This window comes from Phyllostomus hastatus, unplaced genomic scaffold (assembly GCF_019186645.2).
Source record: "Phyllostomus hastatus isolate PE091 unplaced genomic scaffold, TTU_PhHast_1.1 phas_scaffold_78, whole genome shotgun sequence".
Taxonomy (NCBI): domain Eukaryota; kingdom Metazoa; phylum Chordata; class Mammalia; order Chiroptera; family Phyllostomidae; genus Phyllostomus; species Phyllostomus hastatus.
This window is the reverse complement of record NW_025334041.1, coordinates 111653673-111674222: the sequence shown is the minus strand read 5'-3', so window position 1 is coordinate 111674222 and position 20550 is coordinate 111653673. Positions and strand designations below refer to the sequence as shown.

At 42.2% G+C, this 20550-nt stretch overlaps 1 protein-coding gene across 2 annotated transcripts in view; it reads right to left on the bottom strand.

The window, feature by feature from the left end:
* Positions 1-17430: 17430 nt before the first annotated feature.
* The window catches only part of ATL2 (atlastin GTPase 2), a 48869-nt gene continuing 45749 nt past the window's right edge, over positions 17431-20550 (bottom strand). Inside the window, exons 13-14 of one of the 2 annotated variants that reach the window (XM_045827602.1) lie at positions 20019-20033; positions 19487-19937 (exon numbers count right to left, since the gene is read on the bottom strand). In XM_045827602.1, the coding sequence (XP_045683558.1) occupies positions 19830-19937; positions 20019-20033 (123 nt within the window). In that variant the 3' untranslated portion in view covers positions 19487-19829. Of the gene's footprint in view, positions 19444-19486; positions 19938-20018; positions 20034-20550 lie in introns of those variants that run through there. The other variant, XM_045827603.1, reaches the window with a different exon arrangement.

Genomic DNA, 20550 nt, shown 5'->3' with positions numbered 1-20550 from the left:
CCTTTTCAAACAACTCTAGCTAATGGCTTTCCCTGCTATTAGTGGAATGAGTCCAGGCTATCTTTGATTTGTGGTCATTTGATTGGGTCCTGACAGGGGAGGCTGAGCTCTGCGAGGAGAAATAATCGCCTGGGAACATTGCAGAGCAATACAATTCCTGTGGAGTCGGAGGGACCACAAATTTGGAGAAACTTAAGTCCTCTGGAGAGATGAAAATATTTGTAAAGGCTTCTCAGTCCCATGCTGGCCCCTTCCTCACTCTGACAGCTCACTTGGGCCCCCTCTGCCTCTTCAATTTTCCTGACATTGGGAATGTTTTCTTAGGAAGAAGGGGGGTCTTCTCAGATCCTACTACAAGGAGCCAGAAGCCATTTAGCAAATGATCCACCCAGCGCACAGTGTGGCTAACAGGTCAAACCACCATGTCCTTAGGCAAAATGTCAGTCCTGGGAGCGCCCCTGAAGACTGCCTGTGAATTTCAAACCCCAACTCTGGCCACTGTAGAGCCATTCCAGCGGGCGGCAGCGGTGCGGGAGGCCACTAAACAGACTTTCTCTTACTGGTAGGAAGAGTGACATCATTTTGTGCTGTAAAGTTACATGACCACCTGCATGCTTCTGGACTAACCCACAGGCCATTTGAGGAGTGTCTGGCACCATCCGCTCTAAAAGAAAACGATGGTGGAGCTCAACACTGTGCTAAGCACGCTGCACGCAGGCTGGGAGCGAGAACACCGTTCGTCTTGACGTCGGAAACCTGGTCTCATTCTCATAGCCCTAACAATTAAAGGTCGTCTTGGGCTCAGAAGGGACTCTTCTCTTTAATAAACTTGATTGGGGAGTAATTTTAGATTTATAGAAAAGTTGTACATGGAGTACATAGTTCGCCTATACCCTTTGCCCACCGATGTTAGCATCTTTCATCGCCGTGCCGTGTTTGTCAAATCAGGAAATGAACCCTGGTCCAGCACCATGAACTAAACTCCACGTTTCACCAATTTTTTCTACTGATGTTCCGCTGTCCTACGTGGCAGTTGGTCATCATGTCTCTTAGGCCCCTCTGACCCCTGACAGTTTTCCAGTCTTGCCTTGCTCATCGTGACCTTGACAGTTTTGAAGGGTACTACTGGCCAGGCATCTCATCAAATGTCCCCTGATTTGCGTTGTCTGATGTTGTCTCAGGATATACACAGTTATGGGGCTTGAGGAAGAAAATCCAGAGATGAAGTACCTGGGAGGAGTTTTTTAAAGAACAGGTAGCTGCCTTCAAACCAAATCACGTTTTGTTTGTTCTATCTGTATTTTTAAGAAATTTTGTGCCTATTTTGCACTGAATTATTTTAAAATCAGATTTCCAGATTCCATGTCAGCCAGAAGCAGGTGCTAAGAAGAGATAGCCCTCCATGGGGTGTATCCTCTTAGGGTCCCACCAGTCCCATGGCCTCCCCAGCTCTGAGGCCCAGCACCAGCTGCCATTAATTACCATGTCCACGGTGCTGGCTTTCTAACAGAAAAGAGGTGTCTTCTATTTCCACAGAAATGGTCACAGGTGACCCCATGCTTCCAGACAAAGGAAAACGAGAGCAAGAAATGGGGTGAGCTGAATCTCAAGGAGACTGCATTTATTTTAACAACAGGAAAGGGCATGGATGTACAGTCTGAAAGTTGCGTGTGATTCTTGGTAACTGTTGCTCAGGTGACACAGTCCTCACTGCTTATTCGGCAGCAGAAAGGAAGCTTGTGGGTCAAAAGGGAAGCCAATTACAAGGGAAGTCGATGGGGAATGGAAAGGATGGTGAAAGCTTCACCTGCCCTGACTTCCTCCCAAGGTGCTTCCCCAGGCCAAATTTATGTCACTACCCAGGGATGACCCTGGCACCTGTTTGGATACAGCCATCCAGCTGGGTCTGCACAGATGGGCAGGAACTTCTAGGACAGCCAATTCCATCTCGGAAGAGGGTATTCCGAGAGAGAGGGTCTTCCCTGTCTTCGGCGACCTCCCTAAGATACAGGCCTGCTGAAGTTTCAGCAAGGGTCTGATTTCTTCTCTACACCCTCATCCCTGCCCTCTATGAGTCAAATATCTCCTGTCATATGAGCTAGAATTCTGAGTCCCAACTCCCCTGCCCCCAGGCCAAGTGATGACAGGTTCCCAACTCCTTCTCATCCTCCTCCCCTTTCCCATCCAGCCCATCACCTCAGCCTTGAAGGCTTTAGGCTCTGTAGAATGTGACCACACCTGGTGTTTCAGTGGTGACCAAGCCGAGTCTGAAAGTCTCCAAGCACCCCACTAATGGGATGAGTCCTACCTAAAGCATCACTAGAGCAAATCTGGCAGGAGAGGGTCCTCAGGTGAAAGGAGTGAGAACTGGATCAGGAGTTGGAGGATCTGGACCTAGTCTTGATTCCAGTGCCGTCTGAGGTCAGGCCACTCACCTCGCCTTTCTGTGGCTGAGTTATCTCAGCTACCAAATTCCGTAAGACTTTCACCTGCAGAATCTGATTTCTGATTTTTGGGATGTGTAAAGACAACCAAGCCACTGAACAAGCTTCCTGAGTTGTTCACTTTACTCTTATGCCCAAGTTGTACCCTTCCGTGTATATCCACAGCAGCCCACCTTCCCCTCCATCAGTGAGTGCACTTACATCACATTCCCCACCTGTGTGTTAACCCTGCACCCCTACTCCTAATAGAATTGCCTTGCATGCAACACAGTGGTATTGGAATATGGAGCCTGTACTGTGTACCTATTCCTGCACTTGGATAGGGCATGTCAATACATGTTTGTTGAATGAACAAATTAATCAAGCAAGCAAGAAAACAACACAGTGTATATAAAAGCACTTTGTAAACTATCAGGCTTTATCTAAATGTGAAGGGCTAGGGTTGGTACCTGGCTAGGTCCTGGGTGGCTGGCCTAACATAACCAGCTGTCCTCTCAGAGAACCTGTTTGGGCCCTCAGCCAATGGCTGTTACTTGGCCCTGCCTTCTGGTCGAAGCTCATTGGACCAGAGGTTGAAGTCTAACTTCAACTTGTCAATCTATTAGCTGACAAGCCACCAATCAGATTCTTCCTTTTTCCACTAAATGAACTATCAGAGATTTTAAAAATGACTAGATGAAGATAGGTGATTGAACACTATATAGGGCCAGGACAGGGGCATCCACATTGGTCCATTAGGAACACCAGAAACCACCAAAGAGAGAGAGGAGGTGAAGAAATAGAGATGAGAGAGATCATCTGGGCCTTAGAATTGGAGAGAACAATCTCAGTTCCCAACGTTTCCAGCCTGGCTGCACTTTGTGTCTTGTGCATGAAAGTCTCAGCGATTTCCCCTTGACATCCTATAATAAATCCCTCTTCGCTGAAGCTGGGTAGGGGGTGGGGGCTGGAGTATCTGTTCCTGATACCCAAAGGATCCTTCATTGAGACACTGGGCTAACAAGACATTCTCTTACTAACAAGTACAAACTTGCCAACGGAGAGAAGGAAGAGGATCCCGTGAGGGAGGAGGTGTGAACACCTGCCTGAGGCAGAGGTTGGTCAGAGGACTCCACTCTGCCCCAGGACAGACCCTGGATCCCACGGCTGATAGTGCGAGTCCTAACTCTCTGAGGAAGCCCCAAAATACTTCTCTTAAATGAACAGAGGAAGCTGAGCCATAAGCTTAAAAAAAAAAGAGTTCCAAAGAAATAAATCTTCAGCCCAGCATGTTATTGCCAGAGCTGAGGGCCAATAGTTAGTGGCCAGACCGGATGTCCTCCCGACCCCCCTGTGGAGACTGGCTGGCTCTGAGTGGCTGCGAATCCATCGAGCCAGGAGATGGCCCAGCTCGCAGTGGGCAAAACAAACATATGAGCAATGTGACAAAACCAGGGGAAGGGGAGATGTAGCCAACTTGGGGCCTGAGAAGCCTGGGAAGCATGATCCCTCATCCAGGAACTGTGATTCGGACGGTTCTGTGTTAAGATTATGAAACACTGTGGAATTTGCGGTTTCGGTAATTTGTCTCCCTCAGAGGAGCTCATGTTTATTAATTGTCTTCTGTGAGAGGCAGAGTCATCACTTTAGCTTGCCAGTCGTCAAAGTTCTCGGGTTTCTGGAAGAAGCTTGAACCAAAAGATTCGACCTAGGCAAACCAACATCTCGATATGGGTTCTTTTCTTCATAACAAAGAGTGCTATAATGACAGCCTTCACAAACACCCAAAATCATATTCTTTTTCAAATCCTCAGAAACTGAAAGTGATGTGAGAAAGCGAACGTTCATCAGACACGAAGCTTGTGTCAGGCACTGAGCTGGGCCCTTCTACAAGACAGCGGTGAATCTAATCATTGCAGTGTCTCCAAAAATTATTGTGATGTCGCTTCACTGAAGAGAAAACTGAAGCTTAAAGAAATTGAAGAGCTTGCCCGAAGTCCCACAGCTAATATAGAGGCGAATCGAGATTCCGAGCCATGTCTGTCTGTCAAATTCCTGACCTTTCCATGGCCCGGACTGCCTCTCTGTGGCTGGCTCCCCAGGGCCCTCAGCAAGAAACGAAAAACAATGTGGCTGGATGTTGAGGTTCCACTCCTGACCTTCTAGCTTTACGTGACCGTCCTGGGGTTGGAATGAGGGGAAACACTAAAATCCCAAATTTATATTAATATCCTTTTACTAATATGTCCTTTTTCGATTCATACCATTAATCCATCTGGAATTTATTTTTGAGTAAGGCGTGAATTAGAAATGTAGCTTTATTTTTGTCTTAATGGATACCCATGTATATGAGTACAATTAATTTTTTAAAGCATCCCTTTCCCACTGAACTGAAAATGTCATCTCTTTTCCTTCATTATGTTTTCCTATTCATTACGTGTACTTCTGACCCTCTTCTTCCTACTGATCTATGCCAGCACCAGTTCCCCACTGAATTTATAGGTTTGTTTTAAATTTTACTACCTGGTAAAGCAAGTCCTTCTTCATAGGAACATTAATACCTTTTCATCTCTTTTTCTCCACCCACCCAAAGTAATCATTTTAATCCTGATTAAAGTTTATTAAATGGGCATATTAACATAGATTATTAATGAGGGTTGACATTATAAATTAAACATTATGTTGCAGAAACATATCTCTATTTATTCTCTATTTATTCAACCTTGCCTTCTGACCTTTAATATAATATTGTAGCTTTTTTTGTGTATCTTTTTTACCCTCCTTTTATCATATTTATTCATAAGTATTTTTGTAGTTTTTGTTCCTACCAAGAATGGGGTTCATTTTTATTTCTTTTTTCTCTCTTTAAAATTAAAGATAATATTTAATTATGCAACAAAAATGCCTCTGGTTTTGGGGCAAATCTTGGGTCCATTGGATTGTTAACATTCCAGAAGTTTTTTTGAAGCATGTATGAAAGACATTTATCTTAGAGTTTAGTTTGAAAATGACCTAGCCATAAAGTATTCTCATTCAAGTCCTCTTGGGGATATTATATTTCAAATATAATAGTTCCATAATTAGAGAGGTTTAGTGAAAAAGAATATTTAGAACATTATTGATACTTGAATTATCTTTTGAATAGAAACAAATTGATTTGACCTGAGAACATAACCACCTAATTTTTTTACTTTAGTTGAGATGGTTTCTTCTTTAAATCAAAATCTTTCTCTTTCTTTTTATTTTTAAATAAGCTCATACTAACAGTAACCAGATGTTGGGGTCCACCCTGCCTGGTCTCAGGAAGCTGTAACCCCCACTGGCTAAGGCTGAGTGGGAGACCTCAGGACCAGGAGTCACTAAGGAGGCAAGCTTATCTCCCGAGCAGGAGTACTGTTTCTGCTCTTTGCCTGGCCCCCAATGCTTGATCAGTTAGCCAATGATTGGTAAGTTTCCCCAAGGGGGGAATTGCCTAAGATAGGCATGATCACGTGGAGGCCTCAGGGAAAAACTTGGGGGGCTGTGGAAATGAAGCCTGAGTCCTTGTTCTTAGTTGTTGAGAAATCCAAGTCTCCCAGCTGCCTTTGTCTCCTCTGCCCGACTCAGGCCTGCGGAAATAACAGGGGCGGTACAATCCAGACCAGAGTCGGTGGACTCCCGGGGTAATCAGGCCTGGGACATAGAATATGCAAGATCCTGTGAAATCTGCTTGCTGGAGGATGCTCTTGAATTAGAATATGAAGGCATGGGCAGGAAACGAAAATAGCCTTTTAGATCCTGTAGTCTTTTTAAGTGATAAAACCCCAAAATCTCAGCCCAGAACCCCAGCGTGAGTTCTGCCAGACTCTTTGAAAGCTACCTATTCATTTGATCTTCCCTGCCAGACTGTAATCCACAAACTGTATCTGTATTCTTAATAAAAAGCTGCTTGGGTGGGAAAACGGCATGCTCTCCACTAGAGTCGCCATGCCGTTCCTATTCCTCCACAGGACTCGTAGTCCGTGTGTATGTTTTCTCATATCATGAGCAGCCACAGCATTCTTGGTCACTGCAGGCCAGTGGCTGCCTCAACCAGAGGGGAGGTGGGAGGGGACAATGGGGGGGAAAGGCGGAAGGGTTGTCTAGGAACATGTATAAAGAACACGGGGACAAAGCCATATGGGGGTATGATTGAGGGTGGGAGGTGGGGATGGCTGGGGTGGGGGGAGTGGTGGGGGAAAATGGAGACAACTGTACTTGAACAATAAAAATCATAAAAATAAAAAAGTGAAAACAGGAAAAAAGGAGACAAAAAATAAAAATGAAAATAAAAATAAGCTCATAAATGCTCTGCATTCTCATTAATCATTACTGATCTTTTGGAAAACTGCTTGCATAGGCATTATAACTCACTCAGCTCATGAAGTAAGACATTTTTGTTTTATAATACACTCCATTTTTACTTCTAACTGGATATGTATCTTAGAGAAAAGCTATTGACTTTTTTATGTTTATCATTCAGCCACCTTACCAAATTCTCCTCTGCACTCTAGTAGGTTATGAAAGTCACTACATTTTGAATATATATTTATATCTCTGCAAAAAAAGAGGTAAATGATTTGTTTTTCTCCAACATTTCACATATTTCATTAACCTACTACATTATTTAAAAATTCCAAAACTAATAGTAAATACTGATAATGTTATTTGCTCCTGGTTTTTATTATGTTTTTAAAAGTTTTACTCTATCCCTGTTTTACATGAAGTTTTTAATTAGTAAATGTTGCTAGCTTTTATCAAGTGCCTTTTGCCATCAGCTGTTTTAATAATACAGTTTTTCCCTTTTAGTCTAGCACAGTCAATTTTTTAACATTTTAAGCCATCTTTACATATGGGAAACAAAAGTATTAATTAACTTTTATTCTTTTTATAACTTTCTACTGAATTTTGCTTAGTATTTTAGCTTCCACACATTCATAAGTGAAATCGTCCAATTTTCTTTTTCCTATCTTTATCAAGTTTTAATATTAATATTACTTGAGTGCTATTTCCACCCTTTTCTGTGGCCTCACATAGTTGTTTTTATTATTGTTTTTATTTATTGATTTCAGAGAAACAGAGGAAAGAAGAGAGATCAATTTGTTGTCCTACTTACTGATGCATTCATTGGTTGATTCTTGTCCGTGCCCCAACTGGGGATGGACCCCGAAATCTTGGCGTATCAGGACAACACTCTAACCCACTGCACTACATGGCCAGAGCTTACCTAGCACAGTTATAATAATAGCCTGTCACACTCATGAATGCTGGCACAATACCCCTGGTTCAGAGACAAAAGACAGTGCACTACAGTAATAGCAGTAATGAGAGATCATCATCTTTGTGCTGATTTCCGAAGCCCAGTTCCCACAGGGCAACATGAAGAGGTCCCAGACACCTGCACAGGCAGTGGCAGGAGTAGGAGAGGAGCCCTGAGTTGAAGGAACCTGATCATTTCACAGTGGTCACTGAGCACACCTGTTCTTTGCTCTGGAGTGAGACGCACTCTCTGTCTTCCAAGGCTGCAAAAACCCTGTGCTTAACTCGGAAGGGAATCACTATACCTACACTCCACAGCTGTTCACTCCACACACATCCTTGAAAAGATAGTTCAGAGCAAGGAAGTATCGGCAGCTCACTCCAGATGTGCAAAAAGGTAAGAGACCCATGGAGAATTATTTCCCAAAATTGGCTGAGGCAAAAAGGATAAAATGTTAGTACTTGGTAATTCGTAGGTAGTGAGCATATAATGTTACTACATTTTCCCCTGTCTTCTTCTATATTTTTAAAATATCTGTACTCTCTAACCCCCACAGAGAGAGGGAGAGGGGAGGGAGGGAGGGAGGGAGGGAGGGAGGGAGAGAAACAAGAGCTGTCTTCCCCTTAGGGGATGCTGTAGAATTCCTGAATTGGATGGTGGGGCAGGCAGGGGAGGGCCCTTCTAATTCAAAGAATTTACAACATTGAATGGTCAAATATGAAGGCATTTGAGTTCCTTAGCTATTCCTCCTTATTACCTCTGTGTTCGAGCAGGTTCATAGGTGGGCCCGGAAATCACACACACACACAGTTCCCAAACAACTCATGGCTCGGATTATCCACATCTCTTAATCTCTTTGGTCTTTTTTTTTTAATGGGGTCCACAGAAAGACTGTTACTTATGCTCTGAAAGTATCCATATATTAAAAATGTCATGGGCACAGGAAAGACAATAGTGAGCAAGGGAAACATGACCCTGTTCCACAGAACTGACTATCTCTCGGGAAAGATAAATAAATTCAACCAAATAATAAAATGTGATTGCCTCACAGATTCACTAGAAACTGATTTAGCCCTTCCCCTTCCACATCTATTGATACTTGACCACTAACTCGCTCTTCAGGGACCCCTAGCCGGACAGAGTGGACACGACTTCCTCTCTGTCCCCTGAGGAGGAAAGGAACAGGGGGTGCGGGGAACGGGCTGATTCCCGAAAGATCCTACAAAGCACTGGGTGATGAAAGGCATCTATCTGCTCGAGGAACTCCCTTCGCTTCTGCTCAGATTTTCCCTCTCGTAGGAAATTCCAACATCCAGCTTCATAATACATACTTACTGCTTCAAAGCACCCAGAAAATCCAACACAGCATTAAAAAAAATCCAAAATTAGAATATTCTCTTGAGGTCTTTGCCCCAAATACAACACCCTACATTCCTGGCCCCTTCCGATACCATTCTTGTGCCCATAATAACATGTAACACACACGTGCGCACACAGCATTTGCTTTCTCAACATTTCTAAAAAGTTCCTCTTGTTCATTCTGAAAGGCTAAGGATGTAGGAGGCAATTCTCTATGAAGGGGCAACAAGATTAGCTAATGAGCATAAGGGTCTCTTTTCCCCATTCTCCCAACAGCAATAAAAACGCAGCTACCATTCAGTTTAAGCAAACACCTAAATGAAAATTCAGACTCATAGAAAATACTAAATTAACGTTCAATCCATTGAATAGTCTTTCTTTCTGAAAGTATTCAGAGTAGACTTCCTTTACTTAACAAGCTCCCGTCACAACTATTCCAGAAAATGTTTGGGCCAGGGGGTTCACAGATTTTTAAAGCAATGAGCAAAATGCAAAACCAGACTCCAGCTTCCTTCAAAAGCTGAAGTAGGTAACAATTTCCCTTTGCTACATCTGAAATGCTAAACGGCCACAAACGATTTTGAAAAATGGACACCATCTGCCCCCTGCTGTATTCTAGGTAAATGACAGGGTTTTCTCGTTTATTCTCAGGAAATGGAGCCAAATTTGGCCCATACTACTGGCATCCTTTTCTAGAATATAAAGGCTGTGGCAAAAGGGATGGTGTTTGTGGCTCACCATTGTGTCTTGGCAAGTAGCATAGTCGGAATATAGCAGGTGTCTGCGTGCCAGATGAGTGAGCACACAGGTAAGGAAGGTATGCTTACATAATGTGTTTGCTTAGGCACGGCGCCAGGAACACGTCGGCCCAGGAAAGAAAACACTGCAAATATTGGGCTATTCTCTGTTCGTAAGCGTTTGAGATAAATTGGTGGCAATCAAGCATGCCTGGTGTTCTCTAACAATTCCACTGGCTAAACAAAATAAAATCAAAGTATTCAGACTTAAGGATAAAGGTAGATTTTCTAAATGTTACTTACGGCCAAGAAACAAATCTTTGAGAATTTAGGATCTAAAAGACATGAGATAAAAGACAAAAACGTATGACTGTCTCCACAGTGGCAGAACTAGTTGAGAGATCGTCAAGTTCTCCATGCCACCTTTCATCCCTTTCTCCAGAGACCCCTGCTGCTACCGGCCCTCCAGGGACCATCTGCCCTCTCCCCAGGATTCGGGAAGCAAGGATGGGACAGGTGGGCCTTGTCTTCAGTTGAGGGTGGATTTACTGAATACGAAAGAAGTCACATTATAGCAAAGATTTCGACATTTGATATGTGTATGTGCCTACCTGGAGCAGCTTAGGCTTTATTAAGGAGTCAACAAATAAATAAGTATATGCAAAACAGTTCTAAAGGGAATATCATTAAGTGCCGATGGATGTGAGAGAGAAAATGTCCCAGAGGAAAATGTTTCCACCGAGAAAACTTTTAACCAGTTGAGACTGGCGGTCTCTTAACCCCGAAACTCAACAAGCAAATAAAATGGGGGAAGAGGGGGGGTGCAGGGAGAGCATTTACCATCTGAGCTGAGGTCGTTGTTGGCCCTGGGTAAGAAGGGAAAAGAGGATTGGTGTGCACGAGACAGGCAGGCAGGAACGCACTGTCCCATTTAATGGTGGAAGTTAACAGAGGACAGGAGAAACTCTGAGAAGCAGAGGGCCACCACCTGCTCAAGTCCCTCAGGGATAAAGAGTTGGGTCCCCGCCCCAGGTAAAGCCAGATGGAGCCGTGGCCTAGGGCAAAGGGAGCATGGAATGGGTAAACATCAGCTGAGGCCTCATTTGTTCCTTTGTTGGTGAATTGCATGAATACACATGCTAATGCTCTTTTTCTTTGCCTCTCCCTCCCCCAACTCTTTTACATAGCCTCTGTTGATTCATTTTACAATTCATTCATCCATAGTTTCCGGGGCGTTAAGGCAGCATTGTGTTTAAATTAGAATGAACACCACACCAAAATCCTGAATCAAGAGAGGAACGTGATGAGCTGAAACTTTGGGCTTCCCCTGTGGAGGACAGAGCAGCGTATGTGTGTAAGGGGTAGTCGCACTGTACTGGGCGGATGGAGATGTAACGATGGAGAAGGGCGTGTGTGGATGCTGGGCGGCCAGAGAGTGGACATCTGTCCGTCTCCAGATCTTTTAAACACCCTCTGCTCGCCATGATAATTCCTCACGTATTGATCCTACCTCCCTCATATAGAATAACTTTAAGTACATTGAAATTTGTTAATTAATGCAACAGGTAGAGTAGATTCTGCCCATCAGATACACATGTGTGAGACTTTGTTTCGAAGGCAAGTTTTCTGAGAAAACAGAACTGGCAGCCCCGGCAGACCTCTGGCTGGCCTGGAAGCGGCAAAGGCAGTCTGGTTGCAAAGTCGGTGGTGACAGCTGTTCCCACCACCCACCCCCAGCCCGGGGCACGCGCGGCTGCTGCTCCATTGTGCAGTCAGGTCTGAGGTGTGGTCTGGGACTTGTTGCTGGAAGCTCAGCCTGGCCTCTCCAAAAATTCCGCAAATTTGGAATAGCATTTGTGAAGCCCTTCCTACTTAAATTAGCTGGAGAGGATTCTGTTGTTAGAATGAAGAAGTCTGGTTAGGATAGAAAAAGGAGAGCTACAGGCCTATGGACAGTTGGCTTTGCTTCTGTCAGCCTCACTTTTGTCATCTCTGAAAACTTCCGGGCCCTACGGTGAGGATTGGAAATAATCCACGATGCCTTCTCTCTAGGAAATACTTCTCTAGGAAATACTCATAGAATGGCTTACATAGTCATCAAAATATATCCAAAATCTATTTCCTTTCATCTGACGGAGGGTCACCACCACCTGGGTTGTTTCAGTGACACCCCCCACCCCCCACTGATGGTGCTTTTTCACTCTGCCCGCCCGCCTGAAATCTGTTCTCATAGCAAAAACCAGAGTGACCACATCAAAATGGAAGTGAGCTCCTATTACCCATCTGCTCACGATACCCTAATGGTTCCCAGCTTTCCTCCTACTCAACATTCCTTTCAACAGCCTGCGAGACCTGCATGGCCTGGCCCCCTCACCACCTCACGGACCCCACAATCCCAGGCAAACTTGCCTCACTATCCCTTTAACGTGACCATCACGCCCACTCCTCCAGCCTCAGCACTTACCTGCCTGTCCCTTTTGTCTGGAATATTCTTCCCTAACACAAGGTAGGATGAAAGTAGGCTTACAGCTGTGAGTACATGAAACGCAGTTTATTCTTATTATCTATTGTTGTATTATTTTTCATACAAACAGCTGTAAACCTTTTTCCGCACCTTGTGTATCTCCTCCAAGTCTTTGCTCAAACATCACCCCCGAGGAAGCCTACCTACCCTCACCACCCCACTTGAAACAGTAAACCTCCCACCCCACACAGGCCCCATCCTGATCCATCCTGATCCTGATTCCTAGAGCACTTGCCACCTTCTAACAAACCATATGATTTACTGGGTCACATTTATTTTTGTCGGACTTGCCTACAAAGGCTGACATGTTTGTCTCTTTTGTTCACTGACATTTCTTTCATGCCCATAACTGGGTCTAACATATGATACCCAAGAAATATTTGTGGAATAAACAGAGTTATGAAATAAATGAATGGATGAATCACTTCAACTATTCTACTACCCAGCAGTCCCTGCTTATCTGCGGGGAGTATTCCCAGACCCCCCAGGGATGCCTGAAGCTGCGGGCAGTACCAAACCCTATATAGACCACACTTCTTCCTACACACCTATACCTATGATAAAGCTTAATTTATAAGTTAGGTGCAGTGAGATATTAACTAACAAAGTAGAACACTACAAGGTCCGCTGTAATGAAAGTAATGTGGTCTCTCCCTCTCTCTAAATACCTTACTGCACTGGAGTCACCCTTCAGTGAGATGACAAAACGCTGACGTGATGAGGGGAAGTGAGAATGATGCAGGCGTTGTGATGCAGCCTTAGGCTACTACTGGCCTTCTCACAGTGTCAGGAAGTCATCAAGCTATGATGACACTGATGGTTGAATGTCAGAAGCACACGATGTCAATAATTGGGGACACTGAGTATTTGTGGACAGTCGCTGACCCAAGTAACCGAAACTTTGGAAGTAAAAACGAGGCCAAGAGGAGACTGCTGGATGCCTGCTGCCACCCTGTCGTGGCCCTTCTCAGGCCACTTACTGTATTCACCTTACAACATGCACGGGCAGAAAGTGAAATCCAAAGCCAAGCATGTTTCCTCAGGTTCCTACATCTGTAATTACAACTCTGTGAAGAATAAAAAGCTATTGGTTCTCAAATGCAATTTCGTTTTGGGGGGCAGGAAGAAGGGGAGGGTTCTTTTCATTTGTCGATGCCGAAAATGCCCTGACTGACGAAACCTGGAGACTCGTTCTAGCTGGGCAATGCTGAAATGCTGAAGAGGTAAGAGAAATGGATCAGCCTTAACTTCTGAGGAAACCTGCAATGTCTACCTGTGCCTGTGCCACACAACGGGGCAATGACCATGAACAGGAAATGCACATTGCGTTGAGGAAATGAAACCGAGTGGTACTGCCTTTTCCCAAACCAAACAGCAATGACTGCTACACCCTGCAAAATCTGCTGCTTCTCTTCAGGAAACAGTGGGTGTCAAGTTAAAAGTAGGAATGATTTGGTAGATGCATTTTTCATCTACCATGCAAATGTGACCCCCGTAAAATATGTTCAGGACATCCAGGACTTTGGTACATATTCTCGCCCCATTCTCCTAACTCCAGACATGGATGCCCCTTTAAAGACAAAGCTAAGGCTTACCTGTTACATGGGCTTAGCCAAGTTCAAAGGCTTAGAAGTGGTAGTGCTGGGATCAAACCTCAGTTTAAACTTCAAAGCCCATCTCCTTTGCCTGGCACTGAAATTAAAGTATTCTCACAGTTCAAAACTATACAAATTTTTAGGTAGTCTTCACATGAAGTTTGTGACAGGGAAGTCTGAACTACTATCTTGATGACCTTTCTTGCTCTGTGGGTAGCTATGGACTCATTTTCCTCCAGAATGACTGTTCTTTAGTATATAAACTTACTTCTTAAAATGCTACAATTCTTAAATAACCGTCCAAGTGAATGCACCCCCCTCTCCCACATTTCCCCTATAGCTACAGCCTGCCTTCAGCATCGTCATCAGACCACTGGCCAAACAGAGCCAGCAGATGGAGCCGTAAGGCTGGCAGCACGGAGTACAAATGTTCCAAACCTGTACCTATTTCCTAACCACCTTCACAGTTTACTACTTCTCTCACCACTACTGTGGTAGAGAGAAAAATGTCGTAAGCAGAAAACAGTTGTCAACAATCCGAGGTCGAGTGATCACTCCTCAAAATCTCACCTCCCCTCAGAAGAATCAAAGCAACCACGTGAGCACCAAAGAACTACGTAATGGCCCAAGAAGAATGTTCATGCTACATGGAAAAATCATCATGTACAGGGCAGTTCTATTTTTGTGTAAAATAAAAAATCAAGAGTATGCCTTGTGCACACAGACATGGCAGTGAGCACAAGAAAGATTTCAGTAGCACATAGGCCAAATAAGGTGCCCATGGGGTGTCCATCAGAAGGGCAGGAAAAACTTCACTTCTTGCTTAATGTTTGTTTTTTAATGTATTACAGGCAATTTTCATCTACAGTATTAACAAAATCTTGTCTCCACCTTTTGGTACTTTAGAGCACAGCCAAGACAGAGCTTTCATCTTGAGTTAGGGACATTACTCATCTGTATCTGCAAGTTTTATTGATTCAAACCCCAGCGGGTACGTAGCCGAGTTTGGGGTTTGCGAGCCTGAGATGCCCCAGACACCTTTTCTACACCTCACAGTACTGTTGAGTGTAGAAAGTACTAATACACATGGAAGTGCTTTATTGAGCCATACAAGGCTGTGGTCCCCTTCCTGAGCTCTGTTACACACACCTTTAGGTACTTACTTTCACCTGGTCAACAGCTGGCTTGAGGTCTGATGAACCCAAGTCACAAATCTACAAGAAACGTAATATTGGGCTGGCCAAAAACTGTTTAGTTATTTCGGTAAAGTAAGACATATTTTTCATTGTCACCAATAACTTGATTGATTTGAGTATTTTGAGTATGTCGGCTATCTCCCATGTGGTGGAACAGTGATTGTTCTCAATTACCGTATTTTTCAGACCATTTTAGAGGAAAATAGGGGAAAATTTTTTGAAGCAAAAAATAAAATATTTAACAACATAAATAACATAATATTTCACCAATGTAAATGTAAAGCTGCATTCGGACTGTAGGACACATCCTCCCAAATTTGGGGACGGTGCGTCTCACAGTCTGAAAAATACGGTAATGTCTCACTTTGATCCCTATCGACTTCAACTGGTCTACCTAACCACCGTGGAGCATCATCGTCCAGGGAGAAATGTGCAGCATGAAACTTCACAAACCACTTTCAACAGGTTCAATCAGTCACAGAACCTTTTCCATACACTGCACAAATCTTTTGTTTTTTTGCATTTCAGTTATTACCGTTCTTGAAATAATAAAATAGTATGCCAAAAATGTTGTATAGTTTCTTTCATCTTCAGTATTAAAATGGCTGCATGAAAATTCACCAATCTTGGTGGTTTTTTAAATGCAGATATGACAGCTGTCACAAAACAAAATTGTTTCAAATGAAGTTAAAGACAACTAAGCAATCCCAGAGCCATCATAAGAAAAAACTAGACTTTTTGGACAACCCAATAGTTGCATTAACCTAAAATATGCCAATGGTAGATCAATTCCTCAGCCTGAACTCCAGTAAACTGCAAATGTGAAGGGAAAAAACCCTGGGGTCTAACAGAAGACAGCCAGAGGCAGTGTCAATTCTGTCCTGCTTGTTGGGAGAGCCCTAATTTAGCTTTGTTTTCCCAGAAGCCAGCTGCAAGTTCTCGCTATGACTGAGGCTCCCACTGAATGTGAGTGAGACAGAACTGGACTGGCACATCCTGGCCAGGCAAGGGGTGGCGGGGGGGGGGGGGGGTGCTGCCAGGAGCACAGCTGCTGGCCTTCCAAGCTGATTTTCATCACCACCCCCAACTATGACACAAACGGAAAAACACTCAGGTGTGCAGAACAATTCCGGTCCAAGCACAGGAATCCAGGCCATGAATGAAACTGCTGAGACCCAAAGTGCCTACAGCAGACACAGCAACCTGTGCTGGCAGATAGGCAGCTGGTCAACGAGCCGATTCCCCAGTCAAAAGACTGAACTGCAGAAATGACTTTCTGAAAGGCCATTTTGAATACTTACATAGTGCCCACTAACAGCATCAGTGTTTTCTCAAGTTTTATAGCATATTTTAATAGGTTCTTAACCAAATTAAGACAAACGTTTTTTCTTAATCCCGTAATAATAAAACAATGCAATTAATACCAACAGCACTCATACCTACAAGGGTAAAGTCCCTAGCCTGTCCAATTCTGAAGTACTGGGTTGGCCAAAAAGTCCATTAATTTTTTCCGTATGATGGCTTTAAATTCATCCGAGACAATTTTGTTAAGATTGTATTATGACAGCTATATGTGTGCAGTTTTTAAAAATCTTATCAAAACTGATTTTTTGTGCAGTTATTTTAATATTGAAAATGGAAGATACTCAACATGTTCTGCATATTACACTTTATTATTTCAAGAAAGGTAAAAATGCAACTGAAACACACAAAAAAAGATTTGTGCAGTGTATGGAGAAGGTGCTGTGACTGATTGAACATGTCAGAAGTGGTTTGTGAAGTTTCTCGGTACTGTTGACATTTTGGCCAAATTCTTTGCTGTGGGGCTGTCTTATGTGATGGAAGATGGTTAGCAGCACCCCTGGCCTCCACCCATTAGATGCCAATAGAGGGAGATAGCCTACATACTCAGAATATCCAAATCAATAACATTATTGGTGATAAAGAAAAGTATAATTTATTTTATGGAAAAAAACACATGGACTTCTTGGCTAACCCTAGAAATAACTAAAGCAAGCCCAGCTCAGGGTTCTCTGAAAATATAACCCTCAAAAGTGAAATACACTGTTCAACTCTGCAACACTCTTCACTGAAGCGACGACTAGCGATCTTTGAGAAATACATACACAAGGCATGCTCAACAGCAAGGTCACAAATGAACTGTCTCTTCCACAAAAGTAAATTGCTTGTCTTAACTAGGAAGATAAATCATTTGTCATAAAGTATTTCTTTGCAAAAAGCTACCATGTAATGTAGATTACTAAAAAATTATACCACAGAAATACACACCAAAGTTATTTTCAGTCAACAGTTTTGAGTTTGTCTTTAATCCCTTTTATTGTTTCTTGCTTAACAACGTTCAGAATCTTCCAGCTGAAACCAAAGTGCTTTCTGGGAATTCTTTATAAAAGCATATCTTCTTTGGAGAAAACACTCTTTCCAACAAGAAATACTAAGAAATCCAATGGTCTAGATTTCACAACTCTTTAAAAAGAAAGAAAAAAGCTATGTGTCTTTAATTTCATTAAGAATTGCTATTATACAACAAGCTTTTTATTTTTTCATTCATAAAAACAGTCCACAGCATTCATAAAACAGGGTGGTAGAAGAAATAAAGAGAGACGCTTTTCAGGTGGATTCTTTATGTTTAAGAACAGATGAGTTGGTAGCAATTTAATACAGATGGAAACAAATACAATCCATACAAAAACAGCAGTTGGAAGGGGGAGAAGAGTTATCAACCAAGGTAAATTCAGAGCTTTCAGGCATGCAACTCAACATCTGAATTTTCTTCACTTAAAAACCAAAGTTGGTGCTTTATTATGTGTTTATAAAGAGGCTACAAAAGTATTGCAAAAATGTTAGCCTTACATATACCACAAAAAAAAAAAGAAAGAAATGAATAAATCCCCAGCTACACCCAGGCTAATCACAAATTCTCCCTAACCAAGACAGACACAGAAAAATAGCTTTTTACAAGCTGGGCTTCAAGGTACAATGCCTTTGAGCTCTCACTTGGGTGTTTCCTGCTCATGCTCTTTTCAATATAAACAAGTATGATTTATGTAATGGAATACATACTTGAAGAATTCCTTAAAAAAGAATCACAAGTTTCATTTTATATATACAACAAACTTTTAATTATGTACTGAAAATAAATTACAGGAAATAACCTTAAAATGCAACAGAGGACGAAGTCACGATAAACATTCCCACTGACTTCCCTTGGGGGGTGAGACTGCAGTGCTCAAGGAAGATAAATATCACAAATATATCAAAAACCTCAAATAGTCTATGCATTCACACACTGACGTGAGCCACAAACATTCCTTCACAGGGACTGTACTTATTAGCCTACCACAGAACCAGGTTTTGCCATAAACTACAAAACTTTTAATACAAAATTGCTATTTATATATTTATAATTCATATACATGCCCTATCTGTGAGTTTAGAAAATAAAAGCTACACACTGTACAGACACTCTTAACTCATAGCTGTAGGCAACATTTTTGGATGGAATTTCTCCCCCAATAAGATTAATGGCATATTTTATGTACATGAAGACTAAACCGCATAATGACAGTTCAGTTTCCCAGATATGCATCTCCTTTTAGGGCAGGTTTAAAAATTTAAAAAGGCAAGAAGAATGTACACCTCAAAATCACTTTGTTAGCTACAAGAGTTGTCATGTAATTTCCGGGGAGTTTCTGATACATGCATTTATGTAATACTGGTATTGAAGGCAGTAAAGCAGTATGTACTTTTAATGTAGTGGCTCAAGAAAGGCTTCATTGTCATTCCGATCTGATTCTTGATAGTGATTCATAACTTCTCTAAAAATTAAAATTCAATGGGACACTGTGTTAAAAGACTCTAAATAGATTTCTTAAAATATTTTCCCTGAAATATCCTTTTACATAAGACAAAATTCACTGACGTCAGATTAAGTAAAAAGGAAAAGAATTAAAAACATGGCACAAATGTGCGTGATAAACCACTGCTCCTCAGCCAATCTCCACGCCTCAGGAGCCACGAACAGAATGCTTAAAACCAACCAACAGTTTTCACACTCTGTGGCAGCCATCTGTGAAGCCGGTTGTACTAAACTACTTCTACAGTTGATTGTAAACTTTGGTTTATTCGTATCTGAGTTCTCATTGTACAGCAAGCATGAGAAGGGGAGAGTGGAGTCCATGAGGAGATGACTGTCAGTCTGTCTTTAATCTGGCTTGATGAGACACCTGGTCAGTCAGGCCTGCTTTGATAGAGTTTGTTACAGACTGCCTTATGTTTTCCTCCATCAAATTATCACCCAGGGGCTTCAACACCTGTGGTATGAGAAATGTGCAAAACAAATAAAAACATGAGGTAAAAAAAGAGTTACATATAAAAATAGATATAAAAATTCAATTCAAAGCAATGAAGAAAATAACCAGGAATGTGGGAAATAAAAAGATGCTTCTCCCAAAAAAAAAAAAGTTATGATGCTACAAATAATGAAGTTAGACATTTTATAACGCAACAAAAACCACTTTCCTCTTAGTCAAACCATTCACACTCCCTATGAGATGGATGTGCAATTCCATACCCTATGTGCAGCATCAAATCTGGTATGTACACAGCATTTATGCAGACCGGCCCAGTCGGTCCTGCTTATTGTCCTACATGTGTAAGTATGAACACTTCAGAGAGAGAAAAAAGTGTAAAATACTGTCTAATTTTTCTTCTTGTTATTGTTGGACGACAGTCTCTGTCGCTGTGCTGATGAAAGAGCACGGTGGACCATTCGACGTCTAGTAACTTCAAACACTTTGGAAAACACCTAAAACATGGAGTGATTTGTTAGGAGAATGGCTCAGAGAGTTTAAGACTACAAGAATTTGAGACTTTGTAGGTTTCTCACCTTCCTGGGACTCCTCTGAAGCAAAAGAGAATGCAAAAAAAAAATTTAGACAAAGTTTGTTGACACAGCACAGACCTTCTCTGACTAGTGATCACCTTACTTCAACTACACTGAAAGTATTGTACATATTTTAGATTCTCCCATTTAACTGTCTTGTAATATTAGCACCTCTAAAGTCCTAGAATCTGTGCTGTAGAGATGACTGGATCTCACAGGAAGACATCGTACAATTATTGAAATTCATGTTGCAGAAAATGAGTAATGGTGCAAAGTTTTAAGGTGGACAATGCTTTTTTAAAAAGTGAGGTTGTAATAGCTTTTAATCCATCTTCTACTAGAAGATACCAAAGGAATGTGAAAAGTGACATTTTTGAGATAAAAATTTAAATATAACAAATATCCAAACACAAACTTCCAAATGAGATCTGAATAAAACTGAGCATTTTTCTAAAGAAGACAAAATTCAAATTAATATGTGGGTCACTTTATAAAGTAATAATGGCATTATTACAAGAAAAGCCAACATTCAACT